Below are 25,367 nucleotides of genomic sequence, written 5' to 3'. Positions count from 1 at the left end.
CTATGGCTCATCTTTTGCTTCACAATCCCTGCTCATTCCTCTAGACACACACTGAGCCAGACAGGTGGAGGCATGTGGCAGCATGCTGTAGATACACTAGAGACTAAAGAAACAGGTTTTGGCAACATGGAGCTTAGCAGAAGAGAAAGCTCTCCAAAGAGAAAAGCAAAAAATACATAAGAAATCATAAATAACAGCTCTCATGAAAGAGGCTGTGCAGTGACAATAAATAGCAAGAAGAGAACTTTAATTTTTAAAAATGTTTAAAGTTGGACCTGGCATGATAGCCTATTGGCTAAAGTCCTCACCTTACACACACAGGGTTCCCATTTCAGCTCTGGTTCTAATTCCAGTGGTCCCGCTTCCCATCCAGCCCCTGTGGCCTGGGAAAACAGTCAAGGACAGCCCAAAGCCTTGGGACCCTGCACCTATATGGGAGACCTGTAGGAGACTCCAGGCTTCTGGCTTTGGATTGGCTCAGCTCCAGCCTTTGCGGCCACTTGGGGAGTGAATCATAGGATGGAAGATCTTTGTCTCTCTCTGTCTCTCCTTCTCTTTGCATGTCTGACTTTGCAATAAAAAATAAATCTTCACAATGTTTAAAATTATTTTTAAGAATTTCAATTTTATTTGAAAAGTAGAGAAACTGATTGGTCTTCTATCTGCTTGTTCATTCCCTAAATGCTTACAACTGCCTGGAGCATCCAGTGCTCACTTCTGTAGAGAACCAGAAACCATGGACTAGGCTCTGTGACTGCAGACTTGTTAAGAATCTGTAACTCTGTGATTCCCACATGGTTGTCAGTCTCTCATTGAAAGGGTGACATGGTAGAAGGAGTACATGGCAGGAAGCAGGAGAGTGTTACATAACTCGAAGGACCTGTAAACTCAAGGGAGAAAATGCAGAGCAAATCCGTAGACCAATCTGGTGGGAGTAGCTGAGTAATAAGCTGGCAGTTGTACATGCTGACAGATGAGGAAAACAGACAGTGTCTGGAGGTGGGGAGTCCAGGCGCTTGTCTACTGAAAGGGGCCTTATATACATATTCCCTGCCAGGTCAAGAGAAACCTTTCCAACAGTCATGAGAAATGAGGGACTAAAGCTGTCCTGAGGCCGGGATGAAGGAGAACTCAGGTATATGTTCTACCAAGTGAAGAAAGACACTAGGAAAATATTCTGAGAGGTGGCAGCTGTGATCCAGATGTTTTCCAGCAAGCAAATGAAGAAATTTGGAAAGTCAGTTAAGAACACCTCTGAGTACACAGAAACAGCCTGCCTGCTGTGGCTGAGGATAAAAAAAGACCTGCCTTGCATGGATACCTAGACGAGTTAGGCATCCCAGACTCTGTGCATTGCCATGCAGTACTCATCTCTTTCCTGCTCCCTAACAGGAACATGATTTATTCAAGAATTTGCTGTTTTTGCAGAAGTTATTTTGCTTCACAGGAAGCCCACCTTCTCCTCAACCCCAAGGCATAGTTTCTGCCCTTAATGCCAATCCTGTTCCAAAACTTTGTTCCCAAAATTGGTTCCAAATTTCCCAATGAGACAAGAGGGAAGATGGTGAAAGGCATCCGAGTTCATTCCCAAGAAAGAAAGGTAGAGGGAAATGGTGCTTTTCTTCCTCCCAATATTTGTCTCTCTGGTTGGGATACCTGGAATTAACAGCTGTTTGCTATGAGCCCGATGAAGAAGTCAATGTACAAAACAGACAAAAGCAAGGAAGTTGTTGAGAGCAGAGCTGGAGCCCTGCAGTGCCACACCCAGAGCAGCCCCACCTCTGGCCTTCCTGGCACAGCCTGCTGAGTTGGGGCTGTGCTTTAAGGGCACCTCAAAGGATCACAGTTTCAGAGGCTTTAATCTTCACTGGGCTCCACTTACCTTCACACATGGCATCCTCCTGGCCCAATTCTGGAAGCTGTATCTGAAATAGCTGTACATCTCAGGGTCCCATTCATTCCCCTAGAACCTAATTTACTTTCCATCTCATTTGAGGGACGATGGTAGTTGAAGATATTATCTGCTGAGATCTCCAATGTTAGCAGGAAAATCAATAAACTTACTTTTCCAAAAGTGCAGGCAGTGAGGAGGCAACAGGCAGGTTGCTTTTCCCATTGGTTGATTCTGACTGGATAGGGAACAGGAGACAGAAGGGAGGATTGGCAATGGAATAGAGAAGCCAGAAGTTCTAATCCTCTGATGATGCTGGGAAGGAGCATCTGCAGCCACTCCTGTTTCCTTTCCTCCCTTTATAATATGCACTGGAGCCCAGGTTTAATTAGCCTGGACCCTTGGGCCTTCCCTATCCTCCTTCCCTCAGCACCCTTTTCCCTGGGACATTTGCAACTTGCTCCTTTCCTTCTCCCCTTTTTTTTCTAAGATTTATCTGTTTGTTTCAAAGTCAAAGTCAGAGAGGTAAAAATTGAAAGGTCTTCTGTCTACTGATCCACGCCCCAAGAGCCACAACAGCCAGGACTAAACCAGGAGTTTCATCCAGGTCTCCCACATGAGTGGCAAGGGCCTAGGAACTTTAGCCATCTTCCACTACTTTTGGCAGGCCATTAGCAGGAAACTGAATTGGATGTGGAACATCCAGGACACGAACTGGCATTGTTATAGGATGCAGAGACTTTAACCATTGTGCTACAGCACCAGCCCCCATTTCCCTCTCTTTAAGTCTTTCTGAACCAAGAGAAGAGTTTGCATATTGAGGCTCCATTCCAGAGGGGAACCATAATTTCTTCCTCTGTCCTAATTACTTGGGTATGTGAGAACACCAGAGACCTTTACCAGATGTGGTCCCAGGTTCTCTGGGAGAGATTCCCACAAGCCATTCACTGTTTCTAGAGCAACAGACCCAAGTTCAAATCTTAGGAGACACCTGTCATTATTAAATGCTCAAGCCATTGGAAACTTTTGTTTCCATGTTGTGTTGATGCAATAGACTCAGTGTAAGCAGTGGCTCTCCATTCAGGCTGCACATTAGAATCCTACGCACTTCAGAAGATTGTTTAAGCATGGAAAGGATTACTGTTTGTAAGGAAAGCTCTGAGCTGCCACCACCTTGTCCAAGGATATCAAGACCACTTCTTGGAGCAGTGGAGCACATGTGGCCTGGTCCATAGTGAGCTTTTTCAACCCACTGCTCAGATGATATGCTGGAAATTTTCTGTTTTTGTTGACCTTGTCCCTATCTGGGGTATACAGTGGATAAACATGAAGGAAAGAAAAAAGGTCTGGAAGGTAGACATTGTCACACTCACCAGAACTGGTAAGGAGGGAATGGAGGAGGAGGTTGGAGACTGGCCGGGGAGATTCAAGGCATTAAACTTGGGAACCACAGCAACACTGACCCTCCGGCGGGGCATATTCTGTGGGAAGAGAAGTGAATGGGTTCAATGTCTTGGAAGTATCAATATCCATGGCTGAGAAGGGCCCAGAAAAAGCCTATTGGTGTCTAATTGCGTGATAACATGCCTTGCATATTTTGGTTTTGAGGTAGCAATGGTGCTGGGAATTGGCGTAGAAAGAGTAGCCACAGTTAAATTTTCTACTGATGCTGAGTGATCTCTCAACATATCCCTGTTTTAGCTTGTGGGATCCTGGAGATGTACAATGAAATGACCTGCAGTCTCTGAGTGACACCTGGATCTTTGTATAAACTGCCTGCAACAGCATCAGGGCTATGCACTTCGTTTTTAGTTAACGGACTTAAAACCAGGCAAACCATGTATGTACAAGAAAGATGAGATCTCATAGGCTAAGCTGACAAGTGTGGGAGCTTGAAAGAAACTGTTCAGAGGTGCTCATTTAAGATTGACTGACTTCTTCAGTGACCATAGAAAATTTGTGATTGCCCTAGGAACCCTGGTATTCTTTGGACATGCCTACCTTTCCCATTGTGAGGGACATGGATCGCGCCGTGCGGGGAACCCCATCTTCTGCAACAGGAGAGAACAGAGAACAGAAGTCAGGTAAGTTTCCAAACTGGCAGTGCAGAAACTCAGCCAAGGGACCTTTCAGCCAGATCTGGCTCCCAGTGAATGGTCCAAGGATCTGAACATTGAAGACACTGAGTTTGGCACTTCACTCTCTGGAACAATCATCTGCAGAGTGGGCTGTCCTAACCCTACCGGGCTTAGTCCACACTTAGCCTGAGTGCTTCCCTATCTCATCTTCATCTAGCACCGCAGTCTCTAGGGAATGCCCTGCACAGTGTGTAGTAGCAATGCTGTGGCTTCCCAGCTCACTTCACGCCCATTCTAGGGACTATACAGAAACACTCTGAGCAAGGAAGGGGCAGGATCAGAATACTTATGACACAGGGGACACAGGGCGTTTCAGGAATCACCTCCCAAATGATTCAAAACAAAGAGTTACCCTCCCAGGGTTTTCTTCTTTAGCACAGACATTAAGTGATATGGTTAATGTAAGCCAATTGGCACCACACCCAGATAATACTGATAGCAGGAAATGTCTGAATTTGCACAGAGAACATGTGCAAACTCAGTTCATGTGACTCAGCAGGACCATCACCATCCAGCCTGTATCCCACACATGGATACCTGATGTCCATGTATCTAAGGTATGTCTCTTGACAAGCATATAATTATTCTTTCCTAGTCTAATCAGAGGTTCTCTAATAACCAGCAGGTTTATACTTTATGATTATTGATATTTGTGTTATTTCTGCCACCTTATTTTATACTTGTATTTACCATGATTTTCCCTCTAATTCCTGTTCTACTCCACACACTAGACTGAAGAGTTGTGAGCTTTGGTGTATCCTCGTAACTTGTAACAGCCCCCTCCAGCTTTAATTATACTGTTTATCACTTGTATTTTTCCTTTTTATATTCCTAAATTAGTCATAATTGTTTTTACAGTGGATACACATTTAGATTTACTCAGATGCTTACAAATGTCTTTGATCAACGTTCTGTTTTGTATCATGTTCCTCTCTTGTGAACTCAATTCATTCTCCCCTCAATACATCCTTCAGTTGTTTTTTCAGTAAAAGTCTCTGAGAAGCACACTTTTCCTTGTTGCTTTCTCAAAATGTCCTCACCTAGCCTTCAATTGTGTATGCTAGTTTAAATGGTTGTATTAGATCTGTAGGCTAACAGTTATTTTCTCTCAGTATTTTGACAAGATCACTCTGTTTTCTTCTGTAGTATTACTGCTTTTGAGAATTGCCAGTTATTTGTAAATAATCTTCTCTCTGGTTACTGTGAAGATCTTTGCTTCGTCTTTGTTATTCTACATCTTCTTTTTGATGTCTGTCTCCTACATGGAATTTGTTAGGCTTTGTGAACCCAACAATATGGGTTTATGTTTAGTTCTGGAAAATTACCTTTATTCTGAACTCCATCCTATATATCATGCTACTTTCATGTTAATAATCAGTTTACCTAGTAAACTATATTTTTGGTAAGTTCCTCAAGTTTATCTTCCAGTTAACCGTTTTCTTCCTTCAACTATCTAATCTAATGGTTTAATCAATCAGCATAAGCTAGGTAATGCTACAATAATAAACAATCAATCAAACTTAAAAATGAAGACCATTGGTCTTTGTCTTTAAAAAATCTCGAGATATTAATGACTTACAACTACAAAGATTGGTTCTTACCTATGCTACATGTCCATTTACTTATAGTATTTATTTCTTTGAAAAACACAGTTGCAGAGACAGAGAGGGAGAGAGAGAACTCTTTAATCCATTGGTCCACTCCTCAAATGGCTACAACAGATGGAGGCGGTACATGCTCAAGCCAGAAGGCCAGAATTCCATCTTGATCTCACATGGGGCTAGCAAGGGTCCAGGTACTTGGGCCATCATCTGTTGCTTTCCTAGTTACATTAGCAGGAAGCTGGAAAGGGAGCAGAGCAGTCAGGGCTGGAATCGGGACTGCAAGATGAGGTGCCCGGCATGGTGAGCGTGGAGTAATGTGCTCTGCCCTGGCGCCAGCCCCTCCATTTACCTCAGAGTTGACACACTCACTTCCTCACTCAGGACTTTCTATCTGGTATTCCCGGGTAGTGGTGGTTATCATGTCAAGAGGAAGAAACCCCAGGCAAGTGACCTGTTCCTTCTGACAGTTTTCTTGGGGACACCATCTTGCTGTCTTTTCACATTCCCTACATATTGCATCATCCCTCCTGTTACTTCCTAGGAGGAAGGAGAGAGTATCTTCCTACTGCAACATAGGGTGAAACAGAAAAACTTCTTGTTTCTCTGCTGGTTGGTGGTGATTGTCTTATCTAAATCTTAACATACAGTCCTCAGAAGATCCCAACTCTGTGGACATCTGTGTCACTTTCCCAGCACGGGTGTCCCAGGCCACATCTCAGATCACGCGTGAGCAAACCCACATCAGCTTCATCGCAGAGGCGAACACTTGCCGCTCTTGCTCTCCAGGGAGCTGCAGAGCCAGCTTGGTTTCAGTTCACTTTTCTTAGATCTGGGTATTTCAATGTCATTTATTATGGATTCAGCTGTTCTTTTAGACTGATGTTTGCTTCATTTTGTCCAGCAGAAATTCCTATTTGTGGTCAATAGTTTTTCAAGTTTTCCAGTCAGCTAGAATAGCAGAACTAGAAAAATGTTCTTTATTTGTGAAAAGCTTAAATAAATTTATAACATAACAGTCTTAGCAAGTATGCAAATATAAGTAGAGAATTTACACAGAAGTAGAAATACAAACACTAAAAATTTGGAAAGGTAAATAATTAGTTTTACAAGTTAAAGGGCATCATTTTGGCTTATCAAAGTCACAAATATTGTTTAAAGAACAAAAATTGTCAATGGCACTTGCATTTAGGATTACTCTAACAGATTAAATGAAAATATCAATGGGTTACTCGAAAGTATTTAAGACTCTATAAATATTTATTTCCTCTGAACCAGGAGTTATACTTCTAGAATTCTATAAGGGGCCTTCTATGAGCACATAGGTTCACAGAAAATGCTGTGCATCTATTTAAAGATTTTTTTGGTACCAAAATAAACTCATCTTTCAACTCTATTTTCCATGACTTTTTTTCAAAGATTTATGGTTTTTTTTTTTGAAAGTCAGAGAAGAGAGGAGAAGAGACAGAGAAGATGATCTTCTGTCTATAGATTCACTCCCTAAGTGGCAGGGATGGCCGGAGCTATGCTGATCAGGAGCCAGGGGCTTCCTCTGGGTCTCCCATGCAGATGCAGGGTCCCGAGGCTTTGAGCTGTCTTTGGCTGCTTTCCCAGGCCCCAAGCAGGGAGCTGAATGGGAGTGTGGTTGCTGGGAATAGAACCGGCACCCATGTGGGATCCAGGCACATTCAGGTGAGGACTTTAGCTGCTAGGCTACTGTACTGGGCCCATTTTCATGATTTTTTTAAAGCACCCTTGTAGCTTGAGGAAATAATCTAAATTGCAACCAGCATGTTGTATATTCAAATAAAATTTATGGGGTTTTTTTTGTGTTAACGTTTTTCTTAAATAAAAGCTAATTCATGTCACTCTGTTCTTCAATATCGGCCTTAGACAGAGACTGCCAGAAGTCCTGTAAAGATCTTAACAAACACTCCGAGCAACTGGGCACAGCGTATCTCAGACACACCTGCTGGGTGAGCTCTGGTCCGTCCACACCAGCCCGAGGAAGCCACAGCTTAGGAAAACAACTGGAACCCAGGAGCAAACGTCCGGAAAACATTGACTCATCACTCAAGACTTGGCTGCCTTTTCCTTCCTATTGTAAGCATCTTGTCTGCCAGCCTGCATGTGGGACTGTACAGAGTGCTCCCTCAGAATCTGACCCTTTCGCACTAGCACTGGCTGCCCTGCCCTCCCCAGGCTGGAAGCCTGTGAAGCTGGGCTTGTGGGTTCCTAACTTCCACACTCCTACAGCAGGTGGGGGACATCGATACTGCTCATCAGTGGGTAGAGGATGAATGAATGAGACTCATGGCTGGCCGTTCATCTCATAAATCTTGGGTATGTGGTCGTTTGCAAGGGGCCTTGAACTTTGCAAGGCAATAATTCAGGAGCCTGCATTTGTATTTCTTTGGCAGAAACTTCCTTAGCTTCTGCCACTGACAGGACTGTTTGTTAGCGGCTCTGAGGCACGTGGGTCCGGAGCCATGCTGCCGAGATCCAAAGCAGACAGTTTGGAGCGTGTGCACGCTGCCTTCAGACTCTGGGTAGTGTCACGGCGATTCCCCAGGAAACTTGTGAAACGTCCTGTTTATAAAGACTTCTCCATCTGTTAAACTTTCTGCACTTTCCCTCCTCCTGCTCTTATTAACACGGATGTTTGCATTCCACAGAGATTCCTGTGGCTGAAAGTTGTGTTTGCTCCTGCTAGCCTCTCCTCAGCTGGAGCCCAAACCCTGACAGAGCCCAAGGTGAGATCCCCGCCCCAGGCACCACCCCGCATTTCACTCTGGGTTGAGTGAGATGATCCCGATGGTCCACTGTGAAATCAGAAATTATTTTCTAAAAATAAAATCTGGCCATGCCATGTGGAATATGCCCATCAATAATCCTCACTGCCTAGAGGAAAGAGGCCTGAACTGTTAGCATGGCCTGACATGGGGTGCCCACCCCCGCCCACATACACACACACTGCAAACCTGTTTCATATTCTCCCAGTCCCCATTCTCTACCAGTGATTTTTTTTTTCCCAGCTGGGATATATTTCTTCCTCTTGCCTGGTAAACTCTTATGTTTAATATAAAACAATGACCAGATGCCATCCTTCTGTGAAGCCTTTCATGAAGCCCTCAAGCAGAATCCAGTGGCCCTTCTTCTGTGCCCCTATAGCAATCTTTAAAACATTTGTCCTGCCCATGCATTGGTGTTCATGTAAGTAATAATTCGTTTAACCTGGCTCTCACTCTACTCTCAGGTCCTTTTTCTGTCTCCAGACTGTTGAAGTAGTATCTTCATGGGATCCCTGGTGTCTGCTTATCCCACAGTGTAATTGCCACACCTGTTAGAGGGAACCTTCCTAAATTATACAAATGATCATGTCATTTCTCTGATTCAAACGTTTGGTTAGATCTCTAGTTCCTTCATAGTAAAGTCCAAATTCCTTAGCAGTACTGTCTAAAAGGAAGTCACGAAACAAAGACATAGGGTTTGGTGTCATTCTAACAAAGTGGAGGAAGTTCTTGGCAGCATATGTGCATGGTCAGCTGCTATGAATAGTTATCCTGAGAGTCAAAGTCATTTAGGGGCCATTTACATTTCCTTGTCCTAGGGTCACTGGAGCAGCTGCTGGGAGGCCCTGTGGGCAGCACTGAGTAGGAGCAGGGAGCCTTGCTCAATCCCAAGTAGGCCTTAGGGTTGCTCTGAAAGCCACTGCCGGCCCATGGAAGTAGGGGTTTGGGTCCTTACCAGAGGGGCCACAGCTGCGGCTTGAATTCTGATTTGCAAGTTTTTTAAACTCCATGAGCTCTGCATGGTCCTTCTCATATGTCCTCTTCAGATTCTCCACGTACTGCATCATTACTTCTGTTGCTTTCGACATACGCTTCTCCTGTAGGGCCAGGAGGGAGAGAGTAAGTGGGAGGATCAGCTGGAGGAAAGGTTTGGCCAGTACTTATTTGTCCTGAACTAGGAGAACAGGAAGGCTACAGCAAGGCATCCGATATGACTGTAGCCTCTGGGAGTCTGCTGTCTGCGTGGTGAGCTGAGAGTTGGGCTGGGGAGAATGAAGAACACGCAGCTCTGCTCTGGAGCTGATGAGGGGAGACGGGGAGGTGCTTCTGTTTACATGCAGACTTGGGTGAAAAAGAGCATTCGGGCCAGGAACCCCAGGAGTCCAGAGGCAGAAAATCAAAGGGTGTGTATACAGGGGAGGATTCATGTTTAGGGGAGTAGAAGAGGGGCTATCACAGACAGTTCTGGGACAACAGGCCTAAACCAAGGCTGTCCAGCAAACCCACACGGTACAGGCCAGTCCACTTATGCAGCAATCAGCAGGTAGTTGGTTTAGTTATAAGACAAAAAGGTGAGTCAGGGCTGATTTTTGAAGGAATCTTGACAGAGAAAGGAATCTAGATTTATTCTGACTGAAAAGAAGAGTCACTGAATGGGTGGAAGTGACACAATCAGGTCACAAAGGAAACGGGACAAGACTAGTGGCAGTAAGAGAAACAGGGAAGGACGTATGAATGCCCAGTTGTCCAGGCGAACCACAGAGAAAGGCAAGAGCTTGCACAAAGTGGCCAGAGTTGGGAAAGTGTTTGGAGAAGTGTAAAGATAAGTAAGGAACACATGGACCAAGAAACATGTCAGAAGTTTATACAGAATGAAATCATTTTTCTCCGATCTGACACTGTATTCTGCCTGATCATTGCAGGACTGTCTAGTAACTTCCCTGAAAAAGGGTCTTCACAGCCACTTCCCCAGAGTCCTCCCCTGTGGTGCTGCTCCCAGCTGGGGTGACTCCGTGTCCACACTACTGACTCAGCTGTGCTTGCTCCAGGGGAACACAAGGGTAGGACAAACCACTGTTTGTCCTCCTTTCATTTCACTGGCCCAGAATATACATCGTCTCATGTAGCAAGTACAACAGGACATGGCCCAGGTAATAGGGACAGCAACAACCATCCCCATGGCAAAGGCCATCGTTATCATGTCATCCTCCTTTGTTAGAAGAAAAAGATGAAATGCCTGGAGCTCAGTAACTGGCCCCAGGTCACAGGCAAATGCAGGGCGGACCCAGGGTTGGAACTCAGGCAAGGGTGGTCCTGCCACACCCAAGTGTAGCTCGGCATGCTGCAGGACTTCTGATCTGGGCATGACCCGCACTGTTACCTTTCTGACTCACTATATATTGCATTGCAGGGCTATATATATATATATACATATATATATATATATGGAAAATGGAATTAAGAGACAAGTTTATTCTGACGCAAGACATTTTGAAATCCATCCATAGTGATTCCATGATGTGAACATTTTTCCAGAAACTTTTTGAACACTCCTTATATGTAAGTAAACAGTATGTTCATCGTAGGGCTTCTCAAAACCAACACAGATCAGAAATCTCCCAGAAAGGAGTGTCACACCCAGTGTCTCCCAAACTCCTGTGTCCCCAGAGAGCTTTCCTCAAGAAGCACCTCGAGAGGTGAGTAGTTCACCAAGAGTACTCTGAGGGGTGAGGGCTGGCCCAGAGGAAGTCACCGATCCTGCAGGTGGAGCAGGGCCAGTCAGCAAGCCTCACCTGGCGCACAGCCCCCACGGCCTCGGCTCGGCTGGAGAGGCGGGCGGCCAAGCGATGTAGGACGGCAATGTCCTCCAGCAGCTTCTGGTAGGTCTCCCGGTGCTCACAGTGGTGCCACAGTGATGCTGAGGACTGCGGGGAGAAGCAGCATCACCAGGCATTCTCACGTAAGGCTAGAGACTGCTGTCCATGTGCCCCATCCCCCAGTGCAGAATCTGAAATGCTAGCCCTGCAATGCAATGGCATCAGGAGGTGGGGCCCTTGGGAGAGGATTTAGGTCATGAACATGGAGCCCCCGGGAATGGGATGAGTACCCTTTAAAAGAGACCCCAGGGCCCAGCACAGTGGCCTAGCAGCTAAAGTCCTCGCCTTGAACATGCCAGGATCCCATATGGTTGCTGATTCTAATCCCGGTGACCTCGCTTCCCATCCAGCTCCCTGCTTGTGGCCTGGGAAAGCAGTCAAGGACGGCCCAAAGCCTTGGGACCCTGCACCCATGTGGGAGACCTGGAAGAGGCTCCTGGCTCCCAGCTTCAGATCAGCGCAGCATCGGCCATTGCACTCACTTGGGGAGTGACTCATCGGACAGAAGATCTTTCTCTCTGTCTCTCCTCCTCTCTGTATATCTGACTTTGCAATAAAAATAAATAAATCTTTTTTTAAAAAGAGACCCCAGAGTTATTTCTCTTTCTGCAACATCAGGGTAGAAGAGTTGGCAGTTGGAAGCCCCAAAGAGGTCCTTTATGAGACCCAGACCCAAGTGGCACTCTAGTCTTGCACTGTCAGCCTCCAGAACAATGAGAAAGAAGTGGCTGTTGCCCATGCCACCCCATCAGTGGACAGGGCCTCACTCATCCCTCAGGAGCTCTCCAGGGCTAGGAGGCCTTGCCTACCGCCTTGGGGTCAGCAGGCTGCCGCATCTACACCCTGACCCTTTTCAGCCATCCAGAGAAGATTCTTCAGCTCATGGCCTTGGCCCAGTTTCTCACTTTAGGAGACTCCATTTAGTGATTGAAAGAAGCATGACACCTCCTACCACCTTTGGGGCCAGCCCCTGCTTCATAAGGATTCCTCAAAATCTGGCCCCACAATTACCGTAATGGACGCTTTGAAGTTTTCCAGTTCCTTCTCAGTGTTCTCTTCTGTCAGGTTGCGTTCCCTTTCAGCCTGGTTAATTCTGGCTTCCAGAGTGTAGCTGTCATTTCTAAAGGCCAAGGACAGTTGTACAAACACGTTCTGTTGGGAACAAGAGTGTGGGAGAGGTGCTAGGACGAGTTACTGTAGGGCACAAGGCTGCAGTCGCATTGCTTGTGTGTGCCCCAGGAACCAGTTGCCAAAGCAGCCACATCACATAGGAGATGGTGAGCTAGAACCCAAGGTCCCTCCCGGGACCAGAGAACCAAGTGCATTCTACCAAAGAACAGTAACTCTGCTTTCTGTTGAATTTCAGGAACATCCTGTTTTTGAGTTTAGGCAAGCTCAGGCCAGTGCAACTGATTGTGTAAGCAGTGTGAATTTATCCTGTAGTTTCTTTGCTTGACAAATTTTGGAGATGTTGCATGAAACCATTGCATTTAAAGAAACGCCATTTCAGATTTAGGCCTGTTGACTTAAAGCAAACTTCAGCCAGCATGCAGCCTGAGTATTATGAATTCTACATCAGTAGCACCTCTAAGAAGCAGCTAAGAGATTAAATAAAGCCAGATGTGATTATGTTAGGATAACTTTTTCTGGATAAATAAGTTTTCCATGCCCAGAGTACAGCCTTCCAAAAATGAGTTTTTAAAAGATAATATTGATCAAAAATAGATTTCCTAGAAAAATAGGAAGCTGCTAAGGGAGGAGAAATAGATAAACTCCAAACAGGAAGGAAGCTGCACTCTTCAGTTTTACAGCCTTCATTTGCCCTGAGTCAAGAAGTAGGAGATTTACACTCTGGGCCGGCTCACTGAAACCTGAAATTTTGTAGATTATATAACCTTGCAATGGGAGGCAGATCTCCCCAGATAGAGCTGAAGTCCTTCAGCTGACCTCGTAATGATGATGGCAATATTGAGCACTTACTGTATGCCTGAACTTGAATGAGTTTAATGAACCTTGTCTAATTTAATCTCATATCCATCCTCTATGGTTGGAATTGTTTTGCTTCTTTTATGGGCAAAAAAAAAAAAAAAGGACCAAGACAGAGAGAAGCCATTAACTTGCTCAGGGTGACATAGGGAGTACAGTCTGATTCCAAAGCCCATTTTTCTTCTGTGGTACTGGTTACATCATGTGATTTTGTCAGTAGACATCCAAGGAAGAGATCTGACCATTACAGAACTGCTATGTCACAAGTCAAGCCAGTGAATAATGCTCAGGGTGTGGAACTCCATCCTGGAGCTGTCCCTTTAGCAGCAGCGGGACATAGTCTTGGATTTAGTTAGAACCCTTGGGTCCAAAGTTTGTTTCTGCTAAGTATTAATGTTGAGACACTGGGCATGCCCCTTAATCCCTCAATTTCTCCTTTGTTTGAATTCCTGTTCTACCTGCTTCTCTGAGCCAACGAGAGGCTCAGCGGAAAGCATGGCTCTTAGGGTTCAGGCTGCAAGGGCGATGTCCCTGTGCAAGGTTACTGTTACTCCCTCCAGTGGAAATTTCCTATTGTCTGTCATTCTTTGTTTATTTGGTTCACATCCCGGTCTCACCTCTGATACTAACCCTTGTCCACCTCTCCATTCACTAGATGGAACACAGATGCCTCCCTGCTCACTCACCTCCTGCATGGGGACAAAGAGGGCCCCTGGGGAGTAACAGGTGAAACTAGGGAAGTTGGATTGCTGACAGCACAGCCTGCTGCTCAACTCAGCTAATATTCTCTTGTTTCCTTTCTCTCATATTGATTGAGAAAGATCAGTCTCTCATCCACTAGTGTGCTCCTCAATTGGCCACAGCAGCCAGGGCTGGGCAAGGCTGAAGCCGGGAGCCAATAACTCAATTTTGGTTTCCCACGTGGATGAGAAACTACTTGAACCATCACCTGCTGCCTCTAATTGGAAATGAAGAAGCCAGGAACGACAGTATGGAATGCAGGTGGTGTTTTAATTGCTATGCCAAGCGGCTGCCCCTGAGCTAGATTTCTTGCAGCTAAAACTCAGGAGGAAAGCACCTCTATGCTCATGTCTGACACTTAGAATCCAACCAGCTTTCAATTTTGAAATAAACTGACATAATTCTGTAGTGTCTCAGCTGACCTTGTGAATCAAAAGCCCTGCATTCAAAGAATAAACAGTCCTTGTAGGACATGGGATTTCCAATTAGGGTTTCGGCTCTGACCAAAGTTGTTAAAGTTGAGTGGGAATGGGACTCGCGGAACTTTAGTGCGGCTGTCACAAGTTTCTGTACTATCCCCCAGCACTCATTCTCACTTTGGGGCCAGAGGCTGAAGGAAGGAATGTCTTGAATAAACCCAACCAAGTACAGACACTGAGCTTCATGCAACACTCAAGTCACTTACCTCAACTTCCTTTTCAGTGAGTGGAGGGGCACTGTGAAAGGGGGAAAAAACACACAAATGAACTTTATCCAACCTATTAAATAAACCAAAAGGCAAATGAACAGTCAGCCGACCACATGTTCCCGGCCCTGGGTAGACAGAGTTGGTGAGAAGGAAAAGATGCAGTATTCTTCCGTTTGCTCTACCTGGCAGCAAGCTCTGACCCCCGTGGAGACCGGGGTCAGGTCAGAAACCCTGGGTCCCAGGTCAGCTTGTGACTTTGGGTACACCATTTAATCTCTCTAGGCCCTGATTTGCTCATCTATAAAATTGGAATAGTGTAATTTATCCTGCAGAAGTGTTACAAGAAATGTATGCATATATATACGAATATACGTATACATGTGTGAGTACCAGGACAGTCAGGCCTCCATACACACATGTTCTATATCTAGAGATCTGCCCAACCACAGGTCAAAAATATTTAGAAAAAAACTGCATTTGTACTGAACAAATACAGATTTTGCTATTTCTTAAGGTAACTGTCTGCCTAAAAGGTTGCTTAGGTGTTACAAGTAACCTTGAAATGACAAAGTAGACAGGAAGAAGAGGGTAGGTTCTAAGTCAGTGCTATGCCACGTGAGACAAAGAACTTGAGCATCTGTGGGGTTTTGGTCCTTACAGGGGGTAAGGGGCTGCAGAGGTCCCATCCCCCATGGTTACTGAGAGCCTACTGCAGAACCATTCAGTGAGTAGTCAAGAAACGCTGGCTACCATTTTGATGAACTCCCAGGCTTGTGCTGAGTACTTCGCAGACTCATGTAAGATTTGGGGAATGACTACATCTGCAAAGCCACACTCTCCTGCCTCTGTTGATGCTGACAGAGGTACAGGTGGGCCAGGGGAGAGAAGGCAGGAAGGCATAGCCAGAGCCCTGCTGCACAGCGAGACCGTCTGATGACCAGAAAGCTTTGGCAGCACAGAAGGGTCTTTGAGAGGTTCCTCATCTCGGGGCCGTTCCCACAGCCAGACCTTTCCAGGGGCACACCTGTTCTGCTGCCTCTGTCTTTGCAGAGACTGCAGCTGACCCCCTCCTGAAACCCTGGCAATGTAAATAACGCAGGAGCCCTATCCCATGTGGGGGTCTGACAGCATTGCTGCAGGCTTGGCAACAGCTCTCGCCATCAATCAACTGTGCAGGAAACACAACTTCCTCCCTCCAACGGGTGTGGAGGGACCCCGAGAGCAAAGGTAGGGGTCAGTCATTCTGCCAGGAGCTGGTTCTCACTCCCGCTGAGGGACTGTGAGAGCTTCCTGTCAGGATGAGGCAGCAGGACCCCGTGGCCCCCAAGTCAGCAGAGCACGGAGCACGGGATAAACAACAGCCAAGATGTGCAATGCTTCCAGTTCTTGTCCCGGCCCCACCCAGGAGGCCCTTTCCTCTGAGGGAGCTCAGAGCTGTCACCCAGAGCACACACATCCTGTTCAAATGATTTACCCGCTCCCACTGACTCCTGGGTTTGTTTGGACAGTATGTGAAATTTACATTCTCCCTTAGTGATTAACCAAACTTATGTTTCTATTTGAATGACTCACATTCTGCTCTTTTGTTATACAGTACAGTCACCATTTAAAAAAAAATTTTTTTTAACTGTGAAGGCTCAGTGGTGTGATTTTGGCAACGAAGCCACCTGATGTGCTACTATGCCAGCTGCTTCACCCTGCAGACTGGTCGTGGTGCCCTGCAAGCAGCCTGCTCTTGGTAGTCTCTGTCAAGTTGCTACCAGGTGACTTTCCTCCCCCCCCCCCGGTGCTCCCTCCCACCTCCATCCACTCCAGCCTCCTTTTCTTGCTAAAGAGATCCTCTTCTTTATGACTGGGTTGTCACAAACACCAGAGATCAACCAGTAGTAGTAGACATGTTCTATACACTGGGGGTGCTCATTTGTGACTTCCGTGAGGTGAGCTGTCTCCCCCTGCACCATTCTCCAGCTAAGGAAGCAGGCAGCTTCTGACTTACTTCTAGCACTTTTCTCTCATACAGTATCTGGTCACTAAGTCCTTCTGAGAACTGTGCAATGAGTCCATGTCTTAGGTGATTACAGTGTGGCATTTGTACAATCACACTCACTGGGAACAACATGTTCTCGTTTCCTATTTCCACCCAAACCAGGGATCTCTGTTGGGCCAGACTGCTCCTCCTAATGACTGCTCTCACCACACAGGTATCCAGGTTGCTGGGCCTGCAGGCACCTGCCCCATCCCTCTCTTCTCTCCAACTCTCCAGTTCTGTTGTATGTGAACACTGCCCTGAATCCCTTGCATACATGATCTCATTTTGCCATTGCTGCACCTTCCCATAACAGAACCCTTAGGACCCCTGTGCTACGGGTGCTGGAGCCAAGACTCAGGGGCAGAGGCATTTCCTCTGTAGTAGGGGAGGTAGTCTGGTAGATTTTCCAAGAAACCCTGCGTGTGGTTCCCATCTCTGGAGAAATCTGAGATGTAGACCCTTCCACCTGCAGGGAACTGATATAGCTGGGATTGGAGCTCACATCTGCCCACCACCCCCTGCTGCCATAGCCTCTTGTGAGCCTCATGCCTCTCACAGCAGAATCACCTGTCAACTGTACCTGCTGTGTGAATCAGAAGCCCCTCAGCTTAGCCCATCACTAATCTTTTGATCTTTAAATGTGTCACCTCTACATGAATCACTGGAATCTGACCCTCGTAGGGTGGAAAATCCAGATTGGTGCTTCTGTGTCCTGATGAATGTAACACAGGAACCATCCAATTCAGGGTATTCCACAGCCCACACAGTGATTTTACCTTCCAGGAAGAGACTTGTGGACTCGCAGTTTGCGCAGCAGAATGTCAGAAATGTTGGGCATGACCTCCAGGCCACCCTTTGACTCCTCTTCCTCAATAGCTGGCGAGAGTTCAGAAGCGGGCCCTGGGGAGAAAAAGGTGTAGTTTTTTTTTTTTTAATCAAATGTACATTTAAAATCAGCACTATTGGTGGCTAGCTTCAGAGGGAAGGAAAAGGCTAACTTTTATAAGCCTCCAGTTCTGTGCCAGGGCCTTGTGATTGCTCACAGTAACCAATGAGCTGGAAATTATCTCATTTCACGATGAGGAATGCAAGGCCCAGCAAGATTAAGCAATGTGCTGATTATCGACCTAGTGAATGGTACAGGTAAACTGTGAGCCAAGGTTCATCTGTCCTAAATTCAGTGTTCTTCCCCTAGCTACTGGAAGCTGATTGGCTACAGAATCTGAAAAATAAACAACAACAAAAAAGGTTTTTTTGGCCATATTCTTAGGAGCTCTGAAAGTATTCTTCCTTAAATTCAGAAAGTTCTATCTCCTATGTCCTACCTAGATATCAGTATCGGGCTCTATATTCCCTTAGACAGGAACAGAACTGGAGAAGTTCCAGGATAAAGCTAATCTCATCAGCTTTTTAAAAAACAGATCCTGGAAATACAGATGCCTTCTAGTTAACAAAGTCACTAAACAGCCTTTTGTTACTTCCTGAAACCATGTCATTTCAGTGCCCTGATAGAATAAAGAACAAGCCAAGTAAAATGACAATATTTACAATGGTGTGAAAGCAATACACACTCAGTAAAATCCCATTTTGACTTCTGACATTCTCCCAGGCTTGGCAGCTGTGTGGAGCGATACATCTCTGATGCTAGCTAGTAGCAGTTACACACTGTTTCCAGTTATTCCTGGGAGCACGAGGGCAAGAACCTGTCCTCACAGTTGTGCTGCTGGTGGGACAGGTGCAATAAATGCATTTTCTACCAGTGACATTTTTAACTGACAACGGGTTTCCCGGGACCGCACAGAAGCATAAGCTGAAGAGCATCTGTGTCCCCTTACCCAATCTTTCTCCTGTTTGAAGACAGCCCTTAGGCCTTTCTGAAACATTTCTTCCCCAGGCTGTATTTTTCTAGTTGCTCACTAAGGTTTACTATGGTCTCTAGACACTATCCCCCTAATGCCTTGAATTCTGGTGTGTTGCTATCCCACGGACGCAGATGTGGTCTATCTAAACGAGGTTTTAGCACAGGACGGCACTGGGCAAATATCTCTGGCATTGATGATTGTTAATCATGCAGCACACTTGCTATGCCTTTACGGGCTCGTGGCACATTTAGAGTTCAGTAAAAACCTCAGTGTCATCCTGTACAGCGAGTACTTTCCATGTGCACACAGGATGTTGTGTTTACTCATGTTTTAGTGGCTCTCATGCGGTCTGGTCCAGCAGCTTCCCAACCTGCTCAGTGATGTTCTGAGCCAGGGTAACAGTCAGGTCTGTAGGCATCATTGTGGCAATAGACGTGGAGCCAAGATCAGGCACTATATGCGGAGAGACCATGTGGGAAGGAGAGGAGCTAGTCTTGTAGTTTGGCTCAAGGTGACATGTGTTTAAATACATTTAGATTTCCAGTAACATGAGTGTGCTCCTGAGTTCCAGGTAATTGAGGTATCCTGGCAAAGTCATCTGTTGGACAGGGAGCAGTGAACAATCCTGTGTGGGATTAACATTGGACTCAGTGTTCATTGAGCTGCTTCTCACCTCTTGCGTCCTATCCTGATCATTGTTGCTTTCTCAGCACAAAACAAGTGGTAAGTAAGCCCTGTGATGTCTCTGGCTTCACTCTACCCAGCAGTGTCAATTAAGAGGAGGACTACTGGGAAGCTACATGATTGACTGAAGCATATGAAATCTAATGATCAAATGAAAGCCATATCAGGGGCTTTTGCCCAGAAAAGTCCCCTACATTGAGCCAAGGCAGGGCGGGGTTGGATGAATAATTAGATCTGGCTCTGGTAAAATACTTTCTAAAGAGCCAGCTGCCTTCCTGTAGAACACAGCCCAGTTAACAATAAGAAATAATTCAAATCCAAACACACACCAACAACTCATCTACAGGAAAAGCAAATGTCTCTGAAGATAATGACAGAACAAGTAGGAAAAACTGCAGGGACTGTGCCCCGGGGAACTCCTCCTTCCTCCCGCACAGAGTCAGTGTGAAAGGAAGATACAGGAGAGACACTCTGACAAATGTGGCACCACAGCATGGGAAAGGAAGTAGAGTGGCTGAGCAAACAGCATGAGATGGAGCCGATGCAGAAAGCCCCTCTGGAAGAGAAGGTTCCCCATCCCACGTGCCAACACACTGATGAGAACAAACTGCCCATGCTGCCATTTTGCTTTTCTTATTGAGGAGGAAGGGAAGGGAAAGACAGAATGATGGCACAGTATCCTATCAGAGCTGAGGACCTCCAACAATATGAAGGGATTTACCAGAAAGGGAGACCGAAAATGAAATTAATGGAACAATCCCCTCTTATGGAATGGCTGGCAGAGAAACACAAAAAGTCCCTGTGGAAGCTGCCCGCCCTGATGCTGAAAAGTTGCCTCTCAGACAGACTGCTGCGATGGTGTCCATCTTTCTCTTTCCTTACTTTGATGGGAAAATTGTATCAAGTCTGGATAATAAATACTACAACAGGCTGTCTTTACAATTCTACTCTAAGCTAGCGAAACAATCTAAGATATATTACTTGAATTTATCCAAGGGAGCAAGGTGTATTTCCATTTGGGGACAACAAACTCAGATTCTGGACTATGAGCAAAATTACAGAGAAAGCGGAAACCAAGTCTATCAGCAACAGCACTCACGGCCCTCTGTGAGCATCCTCTGTCTTCCCCAACCACCCACCCCAGCAGTAACAAAGCAGACATGCAAGCCCTGGATGCCCAGCTGAAGCACTGCAGGGCAGACAAACAGACCTCAGAAGAATGCAGGAAGGAGTCTGAAAATTAACCTATAAAATATATCTGGATAAAAAGAGAATACAAGTAGAAACACCCAGATCAAGAGGAAATGAAACAAATGGCAATGGCAACTTGACAAAAATACTATGCACAAAAGAGGAAAGGAAGGAAGGAAAAACGGAACCTTGTAGGAGACAGATGTCAGGATAGAAGCAGCCGCAAGAAACACACCAAAAATACAAAAATGCATTTGTGTGCAAAATATACACCACAAATGCTCTGACTCTAGGAAAACCTAGAACCTTCCAAAAAAATGAGCACAAAAAGTCAGAGGTGACAACAAGGTCATTGAAAGTTGGAAGAGAATTGCCGCTTTAGGAAACAATCAATATAACAATCCAAAAATCAAAAATATAGAAAACCAGTGTCTTGGAAAATCATGAAATGCAGCAGGTTTGGCCTCAAACTGAATTAAGGAGTGTAGGAGAGATGGGATGGCCACAGATATGCAAAGAAGGAAAGAAAAGTTGGCATCAACAGAGCTGGAGTAACAGATATGGAGTTGAGATGCTTTCAATGAACTGATGGAAGTTGGAACAAGACCCAAATGGGACACAGCAAGTGTCCAAATACATAACAGGTAAGGAAGAATGCTTCCTTCAGTTGCAGGGGAAGGTATACTGTGCTGTTAAAAAAAAAAAAAGCTTCTCTAGTGGTTTTCCTCAGAGAAAAAGTCAAACACTTTCAGGGGGCTAAGGGGGCAAGGACAGCATCACAAAGGTCTAAGAGGAAGGGGTGCCGCATGACTTAATAACCCAGCAAGCTGTTCTTCAGAAAGACACCATGGTCCAACATGCTAAGTTCAGGGAACACAGCTCCCCTAAGCCGTTCAGGAAAACTATAGGATAATAAAATCCAGCTAAATAAGATGTAAATCAAAGTAATAAACTAGTTACTGGTGAGCAGGGAGTAGGGGCAGAGACCAGTGGGGAGCAAGAGATCCTGTATGTGTAAGTTTACAGCCAGATAGCTGTGGGAACCACGGTGACCGCAGAACACTGTGCCGCAACCTCGCTGATGGCAGCAGGAGGAACTAGTGTTGGCACAGGTGACGTAGGAGATATCAGAGACGACCTGAAGGTGGAGGAGATGCTGCCACTCTCCTTTCCCTGAAGAATGGCCAGATCTTCATTTTCTGGGTTCTTGATACTCTGCCATCAGGGCCCCATGTTCTAGAAGGACTGCCCTGCCTGGCAGCAGCTAATTCCTCAAATTAGGAAACTATTGTTCCTTCAGCTGAGCCTCAGCCTTCACCTTCATCAAACTCACACACCAAGGTAATATTTCCTTTGCCCTCAAATGGTCCCAGGGCAATATATTAGAAAATGAGAGACACACAACCACCCCCTCTATAACACAGAGCCAGCCAACATCATTCCTGCTGTGCCGTCCTAAACTAAGAGTACCTACATAGTTCGCCCCTTTTTTTCCCATGAGAATCCCAGCAAAGGCTTCAGGCCATGCTCCTGCCTCCCTGCTCCCACCTCAGATCACCTCTGGTCCTTTCCCAGGTCCCCTGTGTGGCATGTCATGCCTCCTGTCTTTAGAAACACAAGAGTGTAGAGCCTGGCACCGTGGCCTAGCAGCTAAAGTCTTCACCTTATGCATACCAGGATCCCATATGGGTGCCAGTTCTAGTCCCAGTAGCTCCACTTCCCATCCAGCTCCCTGCTTGTGGCCTGGGAAAACTGTCAAGGATGGCCCAAAGCCTTGGGACCCTGCACCAGTGTGAACCTGGAAGACTCAAGAAGAGCTCCTGGCTCCTGGTTTCAGATCGGCATAGCACCAGCCCGTTGCGGTCATTTGGAGAGTGAATCATTGGACGGAAGATATTTCTCTCTGTCTCTCCTCCTCTCTGCATATATCTAACTTTGCAATAAATCAGTCTTTTTAGAAACACACACACACACGAGTGTAAACCTCTTCCTTCCTGACAGTGGACCTCTGTGTTTATTGTACTGGATTTAAGCAAACACCAGCTACAAAATGTAAAAGCCACCCAGATGCAAGGCAAGCAATGTAAAAAAAAAAAAAAAAAAAAAAAACCCACACAAATTGCCTCAAAGATTCCAAACCCTTGTGCTGCTCATAACTTAAAAAACTCCTAGAGGGCCCGGCGCGGTGGCGCAAGTGGTTAAGTCCTCGCCTTGCACGCCCGGGATCCCATATGGGCGCCGGTTCTAATCCCGGCAGCCCCGCTTCCCTTCCAGCTCCCTGCCTGTGGCCTGGGAAGGCAGTTGAGGACGGCCCAAGGCTTTGGGAACCTGCACCCGCGTGGGAGACCCGGAAGAGGCTCCTGGCTTCGGATCGGCATAGTATCGACCCGTTGCGGCTCACTTGGGGAGTGAATCATCGGATGGAAGATCTTCCTCTCTGTATCTCCTCTCTGTATATCTGCCTTTCCAATAAAAAAATAATAAAAATAAATCTTTAAAAAAAAAAAAAAAAAAAAAAAAAAAAAAACTCCTAGAAACCAATTTCTCTTCTCTAGAGGAAGCAATTACATTTCAGCACATCCTGTGGTTTCACTTCATTTCAATTAAATTGAAACATTTTGTTTCAAATAAGTATGTCTAATTTAATCTCTTTCTTGTCCCTCTCCCCCCACTTCTGCATTTGTGGGGGAGAGGGTATCTGATTAAGCTATTTTGACTTTCGTTGTATTATTATAGTTGAATTTTTACAAAAAGAGCAAGAGTCATTTTAAAAATTGGAGATGCAGAGAGAGCACGTTCCCATCCCCTGGATCCCTCTGCAGATTCCCAGCATGGCTGAGACTGGGCTAGGTTGAAGCCAGAAGCCAGAAGCCAGGAACATCATCCCGGTCTCTCACAGCTCAACAAGAATGCAGTTAGTTACTGCTGCCTCCCAGGGCGTGCCTTCAGGAGCTGGGCATTGGATCCAGAAATCCCTGTGTAGGACTTGGAAACCTGCATCTTAACTACTTGGTTAAATGCCCATCTCCATGGGTCATGTTCAGCAAAAGTAAATATTTCAGAAGACCTGTCTGTACTGATTGATTCCAATGAAACCACTTCAATCTGGCCATTTTGGGAGCATGGAAGTCACTTTTAATAAAGACATTCTGAACCCCAGGATGGTCCCTTGAAGTCAGAGCTACTACTGGTTGGAAGAGACACCTTCCTCTCAATCTTCCCAGGGAGCTTTTGCCCGCCTCCTGAGACCCAAGGCCATGAGCCCAGACTGGGATTATGCACAAAGACTGCGCAATGAGGGAACTTCTCTGCCTCCCACACCTCTATCCAGTGCTTCCTCCACACTGCCACCTGGATCAGGCAAAGCCAGATCACCTTGATAGCCATCACTGAAGGAGCAGCAACTATACATTAGATGCACTTTCCTGGTTGTTCCTCACTATAGCCCTAATAAGTAAATATCATCCAGCTATTTTTTCTGTGGGAAACTGGAGCTCAGTTAAATAAATCCCCCAGGGTTCAGCTGGTTAGCAAAACTAGATGAGCCTGTCACACCCCACCTGCTTCCCATGGCCACTCAACATATCTTGAGTGCTGGCACCATCACCTACACAGCTGTGCAGACAACACCTGCTGGACTTTCTTGTATGCTCCTGAGCCCCACCTGCCAGGCTGACTTCCAAACAGCTCTCAGATCTCCCTACATCTCTACCAGCCCTGCTTATAGTCTCCTTGCCTTTTACCTGCTTTGACTCTAACCTCTAGCATTTCAGGCCAGCCTTCACAATTGGTCCAGGAGAATTACTGTAAATCAAATTTGGTCCTGCTGCTTTCTTTGACTTCCCAAGGGTCCCACATGAAACTCAGACTCACAGTTTGGCCCTCAAAGCCTTCACTCTCCCTCCTCCCAGCCTTGGATACAGTACACACTCAACTCCCTCCAGGTCCCTTCTGTCTGAAGAGGCATCACGCCTTTACTCCTGCCCTTCCCTCCACCTGAATGACTTTCTCTTCCTTGCCTCAGAACTGCACCTGCGAACCTTCCTAACTCACCCTTCCTAAGCTGGCTGTTGCTGTTTCATGGTTCTGAGGAACTTCATGTTCTGTTAAAATAGGATCACAGTGTGTCACTGTGACTTTGTCTACACTTGCTTGTCTTCTCCTAGCAGTGAAGGTGAGCTCATTTGTTTCATATTTATCACGTGCTTACTGTGTCCTTGGCAGTGGAATTGGAACTAGGGGTGAAACACTAAGTCAATCTGACAAGCTACCATCCTCTGAGAGCTTACTCCCTAAGGAGACAGGTTGCCAGGGACATGTGCTCAAGCACTGCATCTCACACAGAGGAACAGGGATCTGGAGGTGCCAAATAGACCTTCATGGACGAGACCGGGCGCGTTCAGGGTGGTATGGCAGTAGACAATAGAGCTTCATGGAACACTGACATCTATGCAGGCAGCTGGAGATTAGATGGCATTCATCAGGTAAGAGGACAAACCCTTCCCATAGAGGGAAGAGACGCAGTGGGTGCAAGCAGGGGCAGGAACAAGTTGTTGAAAACAGGCTACAATGTGGAAAAGCATGGGAGAGCAGGCCCTGGAAGATGCTGGGCAGGGCAGGGGTGCAACCCCAGGGCTACCTGCATTATCCAAAGATCCAAGTGCTCATCCAGGAGCAGATGAAGCCTGCAAAGACGTGGGGACAGAATCACAGGTCAGAGACTCCTCTGGCTGCCACATGGGCAGTGGCTTCAGCCAGGCAGGGAGTTCAAGAGGCCAGGTGGGGGTGGGAGGTGGCTAGGGGATCATTGAGATGGCCAGGATGTCTGATGATAGTTGATTCATTTGAGGCCTTCTCCTTGAGGATGACCCAGAGCCTTTTGCACCTT

General features: G+C 46.1%; 1 protein-coding gene and 1 long non-coding RNA gene across 2 annotated transcripts in view; one reads left to right on the top strand and one right to left on the bottom strand.

Annotated features, from left to right (window-relative positions):
• The window catches only part of IRAG1 (inositol 1,4,5-triphosphate receptor associated 1), a 105,006-nt gene that overhangs the window by 12,469 nt on the left and 67,170 nt on the right, over positions 1–25,367 (bottom strand). The window contains 8 exon segments of the mRNA XM_040989123.1: positions 2,065–2,129; positions 3,265–3,372; positions 3,893–3,942; positions 9,378–9,519; positions 11,215–11,346; positions 12,310–12,450; positions 14,711–14,741; positions 17,519–17,642. Of these exon segments, the coding sequence (XP_040845057.1) occupies positions 2,065–2,129; positions 3,265–3,372; positions 3,893–3,942; positions 9,378–9,519; positions 11,215–11,346; positions 12,310–12,450; positions 14,711–14,741; positions 17,519–17,642 (793 nt within the window).
• On the top strand, positions 7,520–8,416 carry LOC121162224. Its single transcript, XR_005884765.1, has 3 exons — positions 7,520–7,733; positions 7,887–7,973; positions 8,306–8,416. It is a non-coding gene; the product is annotated as an uncharacterized LOC121162224 (long non-coding RNA).

The sequence above is a fragment of the Ochotona curzoniae genome, unplaced genomic scaffold (assembly GCF_017591425.1).
Source record: "Ochotona curzoniae isolate NIBS_2020 unplaced genomic scaffold, NIBS_Ocur_1.0 contig_517, whole genome shotgun sequence".
Taxonomy (NCBI): domain Eukaryota; kingdom Metazoa; phylum Chordata; class Mammalia; order Lagomorpha; family Ochotonidae; genus Ochotona; species Ochotona curzoniae.
This window is presented reverse-complemented; position numbering and strand designations above follow the sequence as displayed.